Genomic DNA, 19,925 nt, shown 5'->3' with positions numbered 1-19,925 from the left:
CACTGACCCGAAAAAATTTAAAAAAAATATTCAATCCTACGATTTTTTTCTGGTTCTGGTTCTGTTAAAAAAAAAGTATCTCATGTTCATAGTAACGTAAAATTTGTTTTCTTTGTTTTCAAACACTTTATTATTATAAAAATACTAGCTGACCGACCCGGTGTTCCTCGCTGCCACCTTTTGACCTGGTCCAACTTTGAAAATGATTGATATTCGTATTTATCTATAAAATACCTTTCATATGAATCCCATATTGTCCCGTTTGGTACACATGTCCGTCGGGGGAATAATTTTGGGATAAGTGACCCCCGGGAATTGGCCGAAATTTTTATATAAGTTTCTTATTCTACTCTCAAGTTTGTTCCCGTTCGGTTTACATGTCCGTTGGGGGGAATTGAACCACCTGGGAATTGACCCACATTTTCGTATTCTTCTCTCAAATACCTTTCGTTTGAGTCCCATATGTGACCGTTCGGTGTACATGTCCGTATGGGTAAAAATTTTAGCGGGTGGCCCCAAATTTGTATATAATTTTCGAATTCTACTTTCAAATACCTTTTGTTTGAATCCCATATTGTCCCGATCGGCGTACATTTCTGTTTGAGAGTGGATTTTGGATTGAGGCGACCCTGCTTGGGAATAGATCCCAAATTTGTATATGAGTTTTGTATTCTACTTCCAATACCCTTTTATTTGATACTCATATTGCCCCAATCGGCAAGCATGTAATTTTTGGGTGTGAGTCGGGCCCCCCGACACTTGGGGTCAATTTGTTATATCAAGTTCGCACTCTACTCCTTAATACCATCCATTTGCTGACCTCATTGTATCAATCGGTAAACATGTCCGTCTAGGTGGGTTTTGAGGTAGAGCGTCCCCCACGGTAATTTGACCCCAAAGTTTTATACCTATTTTGTGTTTTTGGCTTACCATAATTTATTGAAATCGAGTCACCCATCTCCGAGATCTGGCTTTTTTTAAAATTGGTGTTAGGGGGAGGGTCCAAACCTCTCGTTGATATCTCAAAATGAAGTACCCTAATTTACCGGGGCGCCAAATTCTACCATCGGCTAGCAGTGCCACCTGGGTGTACAACACATTGCTACAACAACAACAATTTGTTTATCTACTCCCAAAGAAACTATATGTACCGCATATAGACATTATTGACAAATACTCCCATTTGGGGAGGGATTTTGGAAGGTGGGTCGGCGTCCTATAACTTGCACTTCATTTCTTGTAACCTTTCATTTGAGTCCCATATTGTCATGATCGTCCAATATGCCCATTTGCGGGGGTTTTGGGATCGGAACGGCTTCTTAAGTACGTGGACCCAATTTTTAATATCGAATACCTTTAATTTGAGTCCCATGATGTCTCAATTGATACATTTTTATTTCTGAGTGTTATTTTTGGGTTAAGGGGAAGCGCCCGCCCGCCCTCCTTCCGGTATCAACAAATTGTACAGCCAATTGCTCCTTCCATACTAATTCCAAAACCTTCTCGCAAATACCTTTCATTTGAGTTCCATACTTATTATGATAGTCCAAAATGCTCACTTGAGACGGTTTTCGGGTCGGAGCGGCCTCCTAGGTACCTGCACCAAACTTGTTGTATCAAATTCGTAGTCAAATGCCTAATTGTTCCAAACGGTTCCCCTCTTATTTTTCGATGGTTCTTTTGGGTAAGAGGAAGATGCGCCAACTTCCGATATCAAACAATTTTTTAAATTTTTTTCTATAGAAAGCTTTGTAAAATTTTCTTCTATAGAAAATTTTGTAAAATTTTCTTCTATAGAAAATTTTGTAAAATTTTCTTCTATAGAAAATTTTGTAAAATTTTCTTCTATAGAAAATTTTGTAAAATTTTCTTCTATAGAAAATTTTGTAAAATTTTCTTCTATAGAAAATTTTGTAAAATTTTCTTCTATAGAAAATTTAGTAAAATTGTCTTCTATAGAAAATTTAGTAAAATTTTCTTCTATAGAAAATTTTGTAAAATTTTCTTCTATAGAAAATTTTGTAAAATTTTCTTCTATAGAAAATTTTGAAAATTTTTCTTCTATAGAAAATTTTGAAAAATTTTCTTCTATAGAAAATTTTGAAAAATTTTCTTCTATAGAAAATTTTAAAAAATTTCTTTTATAGAAAATTGTGAAAAATTTTCTTTTATAGAAAATTGTGAAAAATTTTCTTTTATAGAAAATTGTGAAAAATTTTCTTCTATAGAAAATTGTGAAAAATTTTCTTCTATAGAAAATTTTGTTACATTTTCTTCTATAGAAAATTTTGTTACATTTTCTTCTATAGAAAATTTTAAAAAATTTTCTTCTATAGAAAATTTTAAAAAATTTTCTTCTATAGAAAATTTTAAAAAATTTTCTTCTATAGAAAATTTTAAAAAATTTTCTTCTATAGAAAATTTTAAAAAATTTTCTTCTATAGAAAATTTTGAAAAATTTTCTTCTATAGAAAATTTTGAAAAATTTTCTTCTTCAGAAAATTTTGAAAATTTTTCTTCTATAGAAAATTGTGAAAAATTTTCTTCTATAGAAAATTTTATAAAATTTTCTTCTATAGAAAATTTTGTCAAATTTTCTGCTATAGAAAATTTTGTCAAATTTTCTGCTATAGAAAATTTTGTCAAATTTTCTTCTTTAGAAAATTTTGAAAAATTTTCTTCTATAGAAAATTTTGTAAAATTTTCTTCTATAGAAAATTTTGTAAAATTTTCTTCTATAGAAAATTTTGTAAAATTTTCTTCTATAGAAAATTTTGAAAAATTTTCTTCTATAGAAAATTTTGAAAAATTTTCTTCTATAGAAAATTTTTAAAATTTTTCTTCAAAAAAAAATTTTTAAATTTTTCTTCTATAGAAAATTTTGAAAAATTTTCTTCTATAGAAAATTTTGAAAATTTTTCTTCTATAGAAAATTTTGCAAATTTTTACAAAATAAATTATATTTATTTTTTTACACGTAAAAATTTTATTTTTAAAAATTTGTTTTTTATAATTTTTTTTTTATTTTTGTAGAAAGTTTGTTAGAATAGTTTTTTCATTGATTTTAGTTTTTTTTTTCTGTCTTATTACCACATTGCTAATGAGTATTTCTCTTCCTTCTCTTCTCTTTGCAGGTAGGTGACAATGTATGTATTAAAATGGAGTATCTTCTGTTTACTTGGTTACAATTTCCGTTCTAGGCTAAGTATAAGTTTTTGTCACCTAATTTTATTATTGTTTTTTCATATGTCGAAGTTTTGAGTTCTTTTTTTCGGTTTATTTCTAAAGTTTGCGCCCAACCCCAGAGCGCATTTCATCATCATCGTCATCATCATCGTCATCATCATAACAAAATGTGAACCCCTCTTTGTTTGCTAACCACTTTTGCCCATTCAGCGATAAACGTCAACGAAATTCCAAAACGCAAAAGAGCTAGAAAAAAACTAAAATGCCAGAAAATATGCATAAATTATCAGAAACTGTTCATAATGTGTATAGTTTTTGAAACGTTGTTATCTTGACTTGGTCTCATTTTTTTTTTTACAATTTTTTCATAACATTTATTTGGTTTGGTCTCGTTTTGCGTTGTTTTTTGTTTTGTAGTTTCGTTTTTTTATGTTTGAGTTGCGGTTTCCCCCTTTGTTTAATTAAATAAATCTGAAATTGCTGAAACGGTATATTGTTATACATTTATGAACGCTTAAATAGAATTAAAAAATTAGGGTAAATGATTTCCAACTTCAACTATAATTGGCTGCGGATTTCAGAAAGAAAGAAAGAAACAAGCGATTGTTTTCAGCTTAAGAACATTAAGGGTTTACTCTTCAAATATAAAATTTGTTAATATCAGAGGGCTCGAGCGAGTGGTTATGAAATAGAACTGTCGCAGCTTCTCTGTTCGAGAATATTTCTTATGACATTTCTCTATCGTGCGGTGTGTAGGTCAGCGATAGCCAAAATGAAATTTTTCTAACATAGACCTGCTTTAAACATATATCTAGCGTTCCAACAATCGGGTATGGGTTCTGTTAGCGGGATTGTATAAATAAACGCTGTATTAATCACCTTTGGCATTTCGTATGCGGTCTGGCAACCCATCGGCACCTACTGCCTACTTATGCGGATTGAATGAGCGGTGTTCTGCAAAACTAAAGATAAAATAAGAAAACTGAAATCAATTAGTCTAGGGGTAAATAGGTGATCTGTAAAAATTCAACACACAAGGAGATTTATAGGTCTTACCCAAAAAGTTGAATGACTTCATACTTGATCGCAGCGACACAAATGAAGCAGAATAGTTTTCTAACATAGACCTGCTGCAAGCAGGTATCTAAGCTTCCAACAATCGGGTATGAATTCTGTTAATGGGATTATATAAATAAACGATGTATTAATTACCTTTGGTGTTTCGTCTACGGTCTGGCAAACCATCGGCTCCTACTGCCAAATTAGCTCAGCTACTTACTTAACCTCATTCTGCATATGCGTTGTACACATAATACCGTGGTTAGCTATTTTTCTCATCTGATAGTTTTTTGGCTTTGTCTTGGCTCAATTAAAGACCTAGAACGTCTTTTTGGCAAAATAGGCTTTTAAAAATTATTTTCGTATTTGTTTTTTTTTTTTAACTAATTTTAAATATTTCAATTCAACTTTTCAAATTGATTGTCCTTTTGAATACCCCCTAATTTAGTTCTCACCTTTTTTAGATTTTTATATAATTTATAGAATTTATCTCAATATCTCCAACACATATCAATGACTTTTAGTGTCTGCTGAGCAAGTACAATGAAAAAAAAGCCGCTCGATGTCTATAATTTTTTGTTTACTTCCCACGCACTCGGTTCGATAAGTCATTTATTATCTGTCCCACAAATGAATGTCAGGTACATATTTCTTAAAACAACTTTGCAACAACAACAAAATAAGCTAAATATACACATGATTTTTTTGTGTTGGAAACATTTGTGAAAATATTTGCTTAACAACAACAATGACAATATCATCTTCATTGAATTTTGTTGGGTTTTGAAAACTTGCGGTGGGTGACAACATCTGTTCTTTTCATTGAATAAAAGTAAAAGCGTAGACAAATATAAAAAAAAATTATATATAAAGTTTATTAAAAAACATTTTCCAAATGACATATGGTTCTAAGCGCACATATAAGGAATCGGAGTAAAGATTATGGGTTTTAATAAACGAACTGGATTGGGGCTGAATATAAAGTATGGGTAATGTATTGTCGATTTTGTCAAAGTTTTATTTTTTCAGAACACATTTTTTTATAAAAAATTTTTAAAATTTTATTTCTATAGAAAATTTTGTCAAAATTTTATTTCTATAGAATATTTTGTCAAAATTTTACTTCTATAGAAAATTTTGTCAAAATTTTATTTCTATAGAAAATTTTGTCAAAATTTTATTTCTATAGAAAATTTTGTCAAAATTTTATTTCTATAGAAAATTTTGTCAAAATTTTATTTCTATAGAAAATTTTGTCAAAATTTTATTTCTATAGAAAATTTTGTCAAAATTTTATTTCTATAGAAAATTTTGTCAAAATTTTATTTCTATAGAAAATTTTGTCAAAATTTAATTTCTATAGAAAATTTTGTCAAAATTTTGTTTTTGATAGAAAAGTTTGTCAAAATTTTATTTCTATAGAAAGTTTTGTCAAAATTTTGTTTTTGATAGAAAATTTTGTCAAAATTTTGTTTTTGATAGAAAAGTTTGTCAAAATTTTATTTCTATAGAAAATTTTGTCAAAATTTTATTTCTATAGAAAATTTTGTCAAAATTTTATTTCTATAGAAAATTTTGTCAAAATTTTATTTCTATAGAAAATTTTGTCAAAATTTTATTTCTATAGAAAATTTTGTCAAAATTTTATTTCTATAGAAAATTTTGTCAAAATTTTATTTCTATAGAAAATTTTGTCAAAATTTTATTTCTATAGAAAATTTTGTCAAAATTTTATTTCTATAGAAAATTTTGTCAAAATTTTATTTCTATAGAAAATTTTGTCAAAATTTTGTTTTTGATAGAAAATTTTGTCAAAATTTTATTTCTATAGAAAATTTTGTCAAAATTTTATTTTTATAGAAAATTCTTCAAAATCCCCTTTTTTCGCTTTGGCAAAATAATTCTTCCCACTAATTTATTTTTTTCATTGTACTTACTATGCTATTTGTGTTGTTCTTAAACTTTTGTTTGATTTTCTTTTCAATTTCGTTTGTTTACTCTTTGGCTTATCTTTAAGCATAATGTTATTCACATTATGCTTCATTGTTTGCATTAATTTTATCTGCCCATGTTTATTTTGGTTTGCCCTTGTTTAATTTACTGTCTGCAATTAGCCCACGTTTGGAGCCAATTAATATCTTTAATAGCTTTCTCACCACACTTGAAAATACCTTTCTTGTGCCAAAAAACAAAGCTACCATAAAACAGCAAGCTACTGTGTTTTTTGTTTTCGAATTTGTTATTGCATGAAAACTATTTTTGGTTAAGTACAGAAAACTTAGAAATGGAGAAAAAAAAATCGGACATTAACGTGTGGAAATTTTAGAGGAAAAATAGCATAAGGCAAGCAATTTTTAAAACTTCAATATGTTCGCAATTGAGTGGTCCAAAGGGACCCATTGTTCATAAAGATCAAAACGTTGCTTTCTCTTTTAATTTTTAAAATTTAAAGGATATATGAGGTGTGTTTGACTTAGGCGCGCCGTGAGTATGAGATGGACAATATAGGTTTGTGGCTTCATTGTCTAAAAATCATCGATCAATACGCTGGCATTAGCTGTAATGGAAACGAGACATGACTAAAACACTTCGAGACACGACTTGAAAAGGAAGAGGGCAAAATGTAAGCTGAAGGTCCGAAAGTGGATTGGTATTTACTGTGTACACTCAGCAATATGCTGGCAATTCGAGTTATGTATCCTGGGTTTTTCTCTTCTGAGAGAAAAAAACATTAGAAAAAACTAAAAAATTTCAAGAAAATTTAAAATTTCAATAAAAGTAATAAACAGTTAAAAATTTCAATAACATAAAAAAAATATTTAAAAATATATTAAAGAAATTTTAAGAGAAATGAACAGAATAAGAAAAAAAATTTAAAAAAGAACTAAAAAAATAAATAAAAAAATTATATTAAAAAAATTTAAAAAAATTATAATAAAAAAATTAAAACAAGTCAAAAGTCTGAACCGTATAAGACTCGAATATGGAAAAGCCTAACATAAGTCACTATGTCAAATTTCAACGAAATCGGATTATAAATGTGTGTTTATGGGCCCAAAGCATTTTATCGAGAGATCGATCGATTTGGCAGCTATATCCAAATCTGGATCGATCTGAGCCAAATTGAAGATCGATCTGACCCAAATTTCGGCGAAATCGGACCATAAATGCACATTTTATGCGCCCAAGACCTTAAATCGAGAGATCGGTCTATATGGCAGCTATATCCAAATCTGGACCGATCTGAGCCAAATTGAAGAAGGATGTCGAAGGGCCTAACACAACTCACTGTCCCAAATTTCGGCAAAATCGGACCATAAATGCACATTTTATGCTCCCAAGACCTTAAATCGAGAGATCGGTCGATATGGCAGCTATATCCAAATCTGGACCGATCTGACCCAAATTGAAGAAGAATGTCGAAGGGCTTAACACAACTCACTGTCCCAAATTTTGACAAAATCGAACTATAAATGTGCCTTTCAAAGGCCCTTAACCTTAAATCGAGAGATTGTTCTTTATGGCACCTATATCCAAATCTGGACCGATCTGGCCCAAATTAAAAAAGAATATTGAAGGCCCTAACACAACTCCCTGTTCCAACCTGCCATAAGCAGGTTAAGTTTAAAGATGGGCTATATCGGACTATATCGGACTATATCGGACTATATCGGACTATATCTTCATATAGCTCTCATATAGACCGATCCGCCGATTTAGGGTCTTAGGCCCATAAAAGCCACAATCTATCCGATTTTGCCAAAATTTGGGATATAAATGTGGCTTTTATGCCTAAGGCCTAAGAACCTAAATCGTCGGATCGGTCTATATGGGAGCTATATCAAGATATATAATCCGTTATAGTCCATCTTTGAACTTAACCTGCTTATGAACAAAAAAATAATCTGTGTAAAGTTTCAGCTCAATATCACTATTTTTAAAGACGGACAGATGGATGGACATGGGTAGATCGTCTTAGATTTTTACGCTGATCGAGAACGTATATAAAGGGTGATTTTTTTGAGGTTAGGATTTTCATGCATTAGTATTTGACAGATCACGTGGGATTTCAGACATGGTGTCAAAGAGAAAGATGCTCAGTATGCTTTGACATTTCATCATGAATAGACTTACTAACGAGCAACGCTTGCAAATCATTGAATTTTATTACCAAAATCAGTGTTCGGTTCGAAATGTGTTCAAATTTTGACAAATTTTGTTCAGCGATGAGGCTCATTTCTGGTTGAATGGCTACGTAAATAAGCAAAATTGCCGCATTTGGAGTGAAGAGCAACCAGAAGCCGTTCAAGAACTGCCCATGCATCCCGAAAAATGCACTGTTTGGTGTGGTTTGTACGCTGGTGGAATCATTGGACCGTATTTTTTCAAAAATGCTGTTGGACGCAACGTTACGGTGAATGAACACATTTCGAACCGAACACTGATTTTGGTAATAAAATTCAATGATTTGCAAGCGTTGCTCGTTAGTAAGTCTATTCATGATGAAATGTCAAAGCATACTGAGCATCTTTCTCTTTGACACCATGTCTGAAATCCCACGTGATCTGTCAAATACTAATGCATGAAAATCCTAACCTCAAAAAAATCACCCTTTACTTTATAGGGTCGGTTGGAAACGGAATGACAAAATTAATATACCCCCATCCTTCGGTGTTGGGTATAAAAAAGAGAGTTAGAAGACTTTTTAAGCCCTGTTTGAAAGCAAAAGCGTGCTCTACACTGTACTCAATGGACGTTGTGTATGTAGGGCACCTTTATCAATTTGACAAAGGAGTTGATGATGAAACATGGTGTATCAGAAATCACGATCCACCATGCCAGTCAAAGTGTTGTGACAGGGGCATACTCTTGCTGAACACTTTTAAGTTCTTTGCTATGCTATTCTTTGAAAAGATGATCTCGATCTGTATAAAATCCAGCCTTATTATTAAAAAAATAACAAAGGAGAGTAGAGGTTCTTCTTAATCTCTGGTAAATATTTACACACTTAAATGATGTAAGCAGTTTGTTAGTTCAAGCCCTTACTAAATCGGTGGCAAATGTTTGATTTGGCTACTTAAGTTTACGGAAATCATTCTACTTCGTTTGATTTGGTAGCAGTGACGTACACGTCGTTCTAACAGCTATCTTATAAACTCATCCCCTGATTCGGCAACGAAATACGATTTGACGGCTGTTTCTTGTTGAGATTGAATATCAATATGTTTGTCTCGAAGCCGTTTTGATTTGTTTTGACTTCAAGTATTTGCTGTAGTTTTGGTTATTCCAGATTTTTATAATTTTTTTCTATATATGCACATCGCTCTGACGACGTTCATCTCATAAATGTCAAACTTATAAATTTAAATATTTAACCAAATCAAAATTAAAACAAAATTAAATTAATATTATTATTTATGTTTCAAATAAAAAACGAACAACTTGAAAAAAATTAAATTTCACACACATTTGAGTTTGAGTTGTCGTGTGGTTGTTTTTTCAACCACATCATCTTTTGACGCATTTGACAAACAAAAAACATACCAAATTATCTGCTCACATATATCTCTTGAAAAGTTGTTGTGCTTGGATTTTGTTTTTATTTGTTTTACATGAAATGAAACTTAAAAATGGCAAAAACTTAACTTCCGAATATAACAATTAAATCAAGTCAGCACGATGAGGCATTTTGTATGTTTTTTTGAGAGAGGAAAAAATTTACGGTGACAATTTGTAAGCAGGTTTTGATGTCTGGCAACTTTAACCATAGGATTCTTCAAGTCATTCAAAACTTGGTTAAATGAGGCCAAAAGCACAGCTTATAGAAGGCATTGTTAAAAGCAGATATCAAATTTAGGCCTAAAACGTGTTTGAGATGCTCTACACATGCTTTAGATATTGGCTTGATTTTATTCACAAAAGCCACAAACATTCAAGGCTATTTTTATAATAAAAACTCTTATCAATACCCCAAAAATCTTTTAAAGCTATTTTTATGACTTTTAAACACTCATTCTAACAAAAAAAAAAAAACATACCAAAAACTTTCTTAATGACTAATTGAGTTTTTAAAATACTCAGTTTTTTTGGAGCTACATACATTTGTTGTCAGCCTTAAATAACATCCAGTTTTAATGATCCCATCTTTTTGGCGTTCTAATTTACCTTTTTTTCACATTGTTACCTGTTTGCTCTCTGTGGCTTCTTAATGGCGTCTTTCCTGCTAGAAGAAGCTACACCTCTCCCGCCCACAGCTTTGCGCGTTTGGAAACCTGAAAACATTTTTTTATTAGATTTTTTTTTGCATAGCACCTTTGTTGTGTGCATTTTTTGAGTTGCGTTGGGGTTTTTGTTGTTGTTGTTGTTAAGTTTGCTCACTCATATCTTATGTGCCATTTCTTCTTTGGCTTTTGCATAATTATCATTATCATAGCAAACATTTTTTGGCTTAAAGCCAAAAATTCTTTGGATGAGGTGTTGTATCATTCGTGGGCTCTTTTCGCTGTCACCTCTACGGCCAGAGCCCCATTCAAAGAAGATGACACGGCAGCAATGCGGGCAAGGCAAGTATTGCGCTCTCCATCTTTCTCTCTCTTAGGCCAAATATGTAAAGTTTTCCATGTTCATAAATTTCACCTTTTCATTTTTCCGAAAACTCTGAATAGATGTCTATCTGTCTGTCTGTCCATGTCCGTCCGTCCATAGACTTTTGTGATTCACTAATGCACATTTAGTGAAAAGAAAATTTTCCTCCTCTCTAATTTGTGAAACGCTGTTATATTATTTATGGATTTATGAAATGTAAGTGTGTATGGGTGTGCGATATTTTTGCCTTGGCCAAATGTGTGAGAATGTAGCATTGCCGTCTGCCTGCTTGCCTTTATGTGATTCATATGCGTTTTTTCTATGGATTTTGTTGGTGTTCTTCATTTTATATTGAATATTTGTTGCCGATGACATCGCTAATGATTAGCCAAGCTCTTGGCTACCTTACAAATCAAACTTAATTATAGATCAGCGGCCAAAAGGACCTTCAGATGGGATTATACAAACAGTTTCTTTGTACTGAGTTTAGATGTTAAAGGGGTGATTTGAAAAATATACACACACACACAATGCTGAAAACATTAAAGAATTCTTAATAAGCATTATTGTTGACCGTTTTTTAAAAGATTTTTGTTTTTAAATTAATATTATACTTATATAAAAGCCAACATTTCTTAAAATCAAGTAAAAAATGTTTCAGTATAGGAAATTTTTCCTTAAAAGACAAATTTTCATCTTTACAATCTTTAAAGTTAGGACATCAATTTTTTCACATTTGGTTAAATAGTTTTTCTTAATAAACGGTTTTTTTTTGTATTTATATTTAAATTTTTTTTTTGAATAATAATAAGACTCAAAGTATATTATACTAATATTAAAGACAACATTTCTTAAAATCAAGTAAAAAAAATTGTTAAGCATCAGAAATATTTTCTTATAAGGAAAACTCCCATCTTTAAATTTAGTTTCACAAATATTTAAACAATTTTATCACTGTAGGCCAGAACAAACGTCTCAGTCATTGTGTCCGTCATGACAGATCACTGTCCCGTCGGAAAACATGCTGACAGACTGAAGGTTGCCAGCAACGACTTTTGCAGAAGTTGTGAGGACATCGAAGAAAAAGAGACTACAGAACACCTTGTGTATGTGTGTCCCACACTAGCAATCAGAAGGAGTTCCACTTTAGGTTTCCATTCCTTTGAGACCTTGTCTGATTTCGCAAGTTATTGGGCTCTTTAAAGCGATCTGGATGGTTCAACGATAGGAATTAGAAGGTATCTTCCTTCTTCTGTTCCTGTGTTATCACAATGGACGAAAACGTCTTAGTGAGTCTGATAGCAGACTGCCACTTAAACCTAACCTAACCTATGTTCGTTTTACTTGATAATATTTTTGATCTTTTTTTTCAAATTAATAATGAAATTCTAAATAAACAATACTAATATTTAATACAACTTTTCTTCAAATCAATTAAAAATCTTTTATCATAGTAAATTTTTCCTTAAAATTAAAACTGCCATCTTTTAATTTAGTTTTACAAATCTTTAAACAATTTTTCATTGTAGGCAAATTATGAAATTAGAAACAGTGTGTTGTATAAGGCCTCCCGACATCCGACCCAAATATGGTTCAGATCGGACCATATTTAGATATATCTGTCATATAGACTGGCGTGCTATTTAAGGGTCCTAAGCCCTTAAAAGCCGCAAAATATTATCCGATTTCGCTAAAATTTGATACAGTCAAATGTTTTAATCCTCCCGACATTCGGCTCCAATATGATTCGTATCGGACCATATTTAGATATAGCCGTCATAGAGACCGATCTGCCGATTAAGGGTCTTAAGCCCACAAAAGCCACAATTATTATCTGATTTCACTGAAATCTTAAGTAGAGAGTTGATTGGAGCCTCCCATTATCCTATTGAAATATGGTTCAGATCGGTCTTTATTCAGATATAGCTGCCATATAGACCGATCTGCCGATTAAGGGTCTTAAGCCCATAAAAGCTGCATTTATATCCCGATTTTGCTGGAATTTGGCACAGTGACTTGTATTAAGCCTACCGTCATCCAAACTGAATACTATATTTAGATACAGCTGCCATAAAGACTGATCTTCCAATTAAGGTTCTTACTCCCATATAAAGCGGATTTGTTACTTTGAGTTGTATGAGAGTGCTCGGGACCTGAATGAGATATGATCCAAAGCAGCCCCTATTTGTATTTAATTATGGATATGGCATTGAAGTTGTTATAAAAGAGAATGGTTAATTTATTCATGGCGGTGGGAAGGGTGGGTGGGGTTTGACTTGTTTTGGTAAATATTAGGTTAGGTTAGATTGAAAACAGGATGCAGTTATTAAACCGCCCCATGCCACTATGGACATACACCTAAGGCAGTAAACGCTACACATGCTATCACTTTCCGCACCGATTTTACGTAAGTGAGCTCGTAGTCCTATGTGTTCGGTCATAATACCAATAGCTGTACTGACCTCCTTCTTACTTCCTTTCAGTATTAGCCTCATCTTCTCACGATCTGGATCCCCCCACAGTATTTTCGTCGTCCTACCTACCGTTTCGCTGTTCCACGGGGTTCCATGCGCATTTATCGCCCACGACCTTAACTCGCACTGCGTCGACCCGAAAATCTTCGTTTTAACCAAGTTTATTGAAAGCAATCCTTTAGCCTTCACCGCCAAATCGTCTGTCCTTTCATTCCCCCTTACTTCGTTATGGCCCGCACCCAAATGTTGCGCATTGTGCCATACTCAGAGAAGGCGTTGATCTCCTACTTACACTAATTAATAAGACACAAAGTATATTATACTAATATTAAAGACAGCATTTCCTGAAATCAAGTAAAAAGTCGATAAGCATTAGAAATGTTTATTTTTAGTGAAAAATTCCAGGTTTAAATTTAGTTTCACAAATCTTTAAACAATTTTATACTTATTCGTTTACTTAATACTATTTTTGATCTTGTTTCCAAATTAATAATGAAACTCAAAGTAAATTATATAAATATTTAATACAACATTTCTTAAAATCAATTAAAAAATCTTTTGTCATAGTAAAGATAAATATGTTTGATCTTTATTTAAAGTTTTTTTTTTAATAATAAAACTCAATGTTTTTTGTACTAATATTTAATTGAAACTTTCTTGAAATTATTTAAAATTTCTTTCAGCACAGTAAATTGTTCCTTTAAATGAAGATTTGTGGAACTTAGTTTCATAAATCTTTAACAATTTTTTTACTGTCAAAATAATTTTTTTTTATATTTTACTAACATTTAATACAAACTTTCTTAGAATCAACTAAATAATCTTATAGCATGGTAAATTTTTACTTAAAACGAAAATTGACATCTTTAAAACTAGTTTCACAAATCTTTAAAACTAGTTTCACAAATCTTTAAACACTTTTACGCTACTGAGAATTTCGTTTTTTTTGATGAACTGTATTTTTGATTTTTTTGCTTTTTCATTTTATTTTAAAAATAAGGCTCAAAGTATATTAACTAAATTTAAGGACAAAATTTCTTAAAAATCAATTAAAACATCTTTAAGCATAGGAAAATTTCCTAAAATTTTCTCTGAAGAGGAAAACTCCATGAATTTTCTCTAAACCAGGAATGTTCTCTAAAGACAAAATTTCGTAGAAATTTTCTCTAAAGACAAAATTTCCTAGAAATTTTCTCTAAAGACAAAATTTCTCAGAAATTTTCGTTAAAGACAAAAATTCCCAGAAATTTTCTCTAAAGACAAAATTTCCCAGAAATTTTCTTTAGAGACAAAATTTCGCAGAAATTTTCCCTAAAGACAAAATTTCCCAGAAATTTTCTCTAAAGACAAAATTTCCCAGAAATTTTCTCTAAAGACAAAATTTCCCAGAAATTTTCTCTAAAGACAAAATTTCCCAGAAATTTTCTCTAAAGACAAAATTTCCCAGAAATTTTCTCTATAGACCAAATTTTTCGCAGAAATTTTCTCTAAAGACAAAATTTCCCAGAAATTTTCTTTTAAGACGAAACTCCCGGAAAATTTTCTCGAAAGACAAAAGGTTCATAAAATCGTCCCTAAGGACCAAAGTTCTATGAAATTTCCATGTTTTTTTTTTTAAGAAAAATTCCTAGATTTTTTTTTTATTTAAATATTCTAAAAATTTTCTCTACAGTCCTTATTTTGATTAAAAAATGAACAAGCCGTTCCCAGTTTTTTTTTTGTTTTTGATTCATCAACAAGTTTTTTCTGCAGTCTGATATAATTTTTTCAACACCTTTGCTTAACATTTTTTAATCAGTGATTCATGCGCTTGTCTTTCATCATCATTGTCAATTTTATAGTTATTTTGCTCTGCTGGAAATTGAATTGTTGGGCTAAAAATGTAGACCAAAATATTATTGGATTTTTAAAATAAAAAAATAATTAGGGCTTTGTTTTTTTTTATCTGATTCAAACATTTATTTTTTTTTTATTAAGGCTAAACGAGTTCATGTTGTATTATTATTAGTATTATTTTGCCAATTTGTAAACCTTTAGTTCAATAGTTTTCAAATCAAAACAAAACGCCAAAGCAACTTTAAATGATAAATTAATTTAACTTTGTGAACACGTTCGATTTTTTGTCTTGCATTCAGGGTTTCTTCTTTCCGAAATTTTATAATTTATGAAGTTTTAAAATGATTTTATTTCACTGCATTGTCAAAACTCTAATTAGCTTAAAATTTTGCCAATTAGTTTGTTTTAAACCGGTTTGTTAATCTTCACAAATTAGTTTCTTTGTCTTTAGAACTAAAAGGAAAAAAATAGAATAGCAAAACCAAAGTGGCCATATAAAAATTATGAATATGAATTTGAATGCATTTGCAATTGTTGCGAGAGGTGTGCATAGAATTATTTGGCTGGCGGAAGTGTTTTTTCCTCCAAATAACCTTTACTGTGGTGGTCTCTTTTTCCGATTTGTTTGCTTGCTTTATTTTCAGAAGTTTTATATGATTTTGCTCTATTTTTGTTTGTCTTGTAAAGGTTTTGTGGTAAGACCTTGACTTCATCCATCCTAGATTTTTATGTACTTGGCACTATTAACCGATTTTGTGTTTTTCATTTTCATTGTGGGCAGTTTTATACTAGGCAATCCAAGGACGAAATTGCGAAGGAGGAGATGAAAAATGATTGAGTCATAATTTCCAAACCAAAATTTTAAAGGACCGGAAAAAATATATGAAACAGAATTTTTATTCCATGAAAAAGAAAAAACAAAAATTTTATAGCTAAAAAAATTGTTACTGTTTTATTTTAAAATTAATTTTGGTTTTAATTTTTAATAGAGTGTGATGTTTTAGCTATTATCCTTTGGCAACACTCGTGAAAACAGCTCACGCACGTTTCGTGTTTTGTTTCACTATCAAACATCTTCAGTTTGGTCTATAATTTAATCAAGAATCCTCTTATAAACGAACAAAGTTTGCGAATTATTGAATTTTATTATCAAAATGCGTATTCTGTTAAGAAAGTTCATCGCGCGATTTTTCCATTCCGCGACGAAGCTCATTTTTGGCTCAATCGCTACGTCAGTAAGCAGAAGAGTGAAGATCAGCCAGAATCATTGCAGGGGCTACCAATGCATGCAGAAAAAGTCACAGTTTGGTGTGGTTTATGGTCTGGTAGTATCATTGGACCGTGCTTCTTCAAAGAAGAAGCGATTCGTAACGTAACTGTGAATGGTTTGCGCTACCGTGAGATGATATCCAACTTTGTTTGCCCAAAATGCAAGAGCTTGGCCTGCATGACATGTGATTTCAACAAGACGATGCCACAAGCCACACAGCACGCGTAACATAGGACTTATTGAAAGGCAAGTTCGGTGAACATTTTATTCCACGTTCGGGATCGGTCAATTGGCCACCTAGTTCGTGCGATTTAATGCATTTACAGGGTACATGCATTTCACTGTTACGGCGAAAATGGGACGTAAAAGCGCATTTCTATGCTCCAACACTTGAATCGGTAGATCGCTTTATCCAAACTCGGCACGATTGCTCATTGAAATCGGCGCAAAAATAGGACTTTATGAACTTAAGATTTCTTATAGGGAGATCGGTATAAAGATGTCGGCCATCTTTGAGCTAAGGGCTGTAGAGTGATTTCAACCATCAGACAGACGGACATGTCTATACCCTATATGAATAAGGACGATCTAGTACTTTGTAGCCTTGAAAATGTATAATGAGATGAGTTCCAAATGGAATGCCAAATGGCCAACTCTTCGGTGGTGGGTATAAAAACATATACACCATATATGGCTTGTAGAAAATTTGGTCGAGTTCGGAACAGGTCAATTGAACGCCGATATCGTGCGATTTAACGCCTTTACACTATTTTTTATGTTGAAGCTCATGTCTATACAGACAAGTCCGCTTTAATTGACGCAGTGGAAGACAAGATTTAAGCATTTATTCGTGAGATGCAGGCTGAAATGTTGGAAAGAGAATGCCAAAATTGAGCGGACGGATCATTTAAGGCGCAGTCACGGTCAACATTTGCATGAAATAATCTTGAAACATTAAATTATATGGACCGTAATATCGATCAATCAAAGAAAGATTTCATGCATTTCTCTGCATTTTGTTTTTTTTATTGAAAAACTTTCCTATAGCTCTTAAAAAATCACCCTTTATTTTTATATTTCATGTTTTTTGATTTTTATTTTCATACCCTCCACCATAGGATAGGGGTATACGAATTTCGTCATTCTGTTTGTAACACCTCGAAATATGTGTCTAAGACCCCATAAAGTATATAGATTCTTGATCGTGGTGACATTTTAAGTCTAACTAGCCATGTCCGTCCGTCCTTCTGTCTGTCCGTCGAAAGCACGCTAACTTTTGAAGGAGTAAAACTAGCCGCTTGAAATTGTGCACAAATACTTCTTATTAGTGTAGGTCGGTTGGGATTGTATATGGGCCAAATCGGTCCATGTTTTGATATAGCTGCCATATTTTCGATTTGGCTGTAATTTTGCACGTGGTGTTTTGGAATCACTTCCAACATTTGTGCGAAGTATGGACCAATTCGGTCCATGTTTTGATATAGCTGCCATATAAACCGATCTTGGGTCTTGACTTCTTGATCTTCTAGAGGGCGCAATTCTTATCCGATATGACTGAAATTTTGCACGGGCTGCTTTGGTATCACTTGAAACAACTGTGTTAAATATGATTCAAATCGGTTCATAATCTGTTATTGCTGTCATATAAACCGATCTTGGATCTTGACTTCTTGAGCCTCTAGAGGGCGCAATTCTCGTCCGATTTGACTGAAATTTTGCACGTAGTGTTTTGATATGTGCTAAATGGTGTAAATCGGTGCATAACCTAATATAGCTGCCATATAAACCGATCTTGGGTCTTGACTTCTTGAGCTTTTAGAAGGCGCCATTCCTATCCGATTAGGCACAAATTTTGTACAACGGATTCTCCCATGGCCTTCAACATATTTTTTATATATTTTATTTTTTTTGTATTTTATTTTTTTAAATTTTATTTTTTTTCTAGTTCTTATTTGTTTTTAATGTTTATTTTTTTTATTTTTTTGTTTATTTAATTTGTTAATTTTTTCTTTTTTTTTATAACATAATTTAAATTTTGAATTTTTAATTTTTTTTTAATTTTTTTAATTTTATATCTCCTAACAAATCACCCTGCATTTTTGTATATAACATGTTTATTTTTTAATTTTTATTTAATATTTTATTTTTCTAAATTTTTTTTTTAATTTTTTTTTTATTTAAATTGTTAGTTTTTTTATATGTAATTCTAATTAATTTTTTTTAATTTTTTTTACAAAGTTTTTAATTTGTCATTTTTTATTATTATTTATTTTATTTTAGTTTTAATTTTTTTTTTAATTTTTATTATTTTTGTAAATTTTTTAATTTTGTTTTTTTTCTTTAAATTGATGACTTTTTAGTTCTTTTTTGTATCAAAGCTTTTTTAATTTTTTTGTCCATTTTTCTAATTTTTTTTTTATTTATATTTTTTTTTTAATTTTTATTTTTAAATTTTGGTTTTTTTAATGTTAATTTTTATTATATTATTCTTCCTTTTTTATTTATTGTCTTTTTAATTTTTTTGTTTATTATATTTTATTTTATTTTTTTATTACTTTTTATTATTTTTAATTTAAAGAAAAACACGAAATTTATTATTTTTATGTTGTTCTAAGCTTTATTTTAATGCGAATCACCCTGTGTATTGTATAGAACATGTTTTTATTAATTTTTGTATATTTCTGTTGTATTTTATTTTTTAAATATTTATTTTTTTAATTTTTATTTATTTAATTTGTTAAGTTTTTTCTTTTTTATATATTTTATTTTTTTATATTTTATTTTTTTTATATTTAATTTTTTTTATATATAATTTTTTTTTTGTATTTTATTTTTTTTTCTAGTTTTTATTTGTTTTTAAATATTTATTTTTTTAATTTTTGTTTATTTAATTTGTTAAGTTTTTTTCTTTTCTTATACATAATTTTAATTTAAATTTTTTTGTAATATTTTCTTTTTTTTAATTTTTTTTTATTATATTTTAGTTTTTAAATCTTTTTGTTAATTTTTAGTAATTTTTTGAATTGTTTATTATTTTTATCTTCAAATCGATCATTTTTTTACTTCTTTATTTGTATCAAAGCTTTTTTTATTTTCTTTGTTTTTTTTCAATTTTTTTTTTGATTTTTAATTTTTATTTTTTCTTAATTTTTATTTTTTTTTTAATATTTAATTTTTAAGTTTTGGTTTTTTTTAATATTAATTTTTGTTATATTATTCTTCTTTTAATATTTGTTGTTTTTAAATTTTTTGTTTATTATTTTTATTTTTTAATCAAAAAAAAAAACACGAAATTTATTATTTCTATGTTGTTTAAGGCTTTATTTTGATATTTTTGTGCTTATTTTTAATGTTTTATTCAATTTTTTTTTTATGTTATTTTCAATTTTTGTATTTTTTTATTATTTGTTTTTACATATTTAATTTATAACAATGTTTTTATTTTTATATACGTTTTTACTTTCTATATATTTTTTGAAAAATTTTATATGTATTTTAAATTTTTACGAATATAT

General features: G+C 30.2%; 1 protein-coding gene across 6 annotated transcripts in view; it reads left to right on the top strand.

The window, feature by feature from the left end:
* LOC106081092 (maternal protein pumilio) overlaps positions 1–19,925 on the top strand; it is an 809,199-nt gene that overhangs the window by 523,960 nt on the left and 265,314 nt on the right. Inside the window, exon 2 of one of the 6 annotated variants that reach the window (XM_013242817.2) lies at positions 3,135–3,146. The exons of the other annotated variants lie outside the window; for them this stretch is intronic. Coding sequence (XP_013098271.1) covers positions 3,135–3,146 — 12 coding nt within the window. The remainder of the gene's footprint in view (positions 1–3,134; positions 3,147–19,925) is intronic. 6 annotated transcript variants of the gene reach the window in all.

This window comes from Stomoxys calcitrans, chromosome 2, assembly GCF_963082655.1.
Source record: "Stomoxys calcitrans chromosome 2, idStoCalc2.1, whole genome shotgun sequence".
NCBI classification, from domain to species: domain Eukaryota; kingdom Metazoa; phylum Arthropoda; class Insecta; order Diptera; family Muscidae; genus Stomoxys; species Stomoxys calcitrans.
Note: the sequence above shows the minus strand (reverse complement) of the source record. Positions and strands in the feature narration are given on the sequence as shown.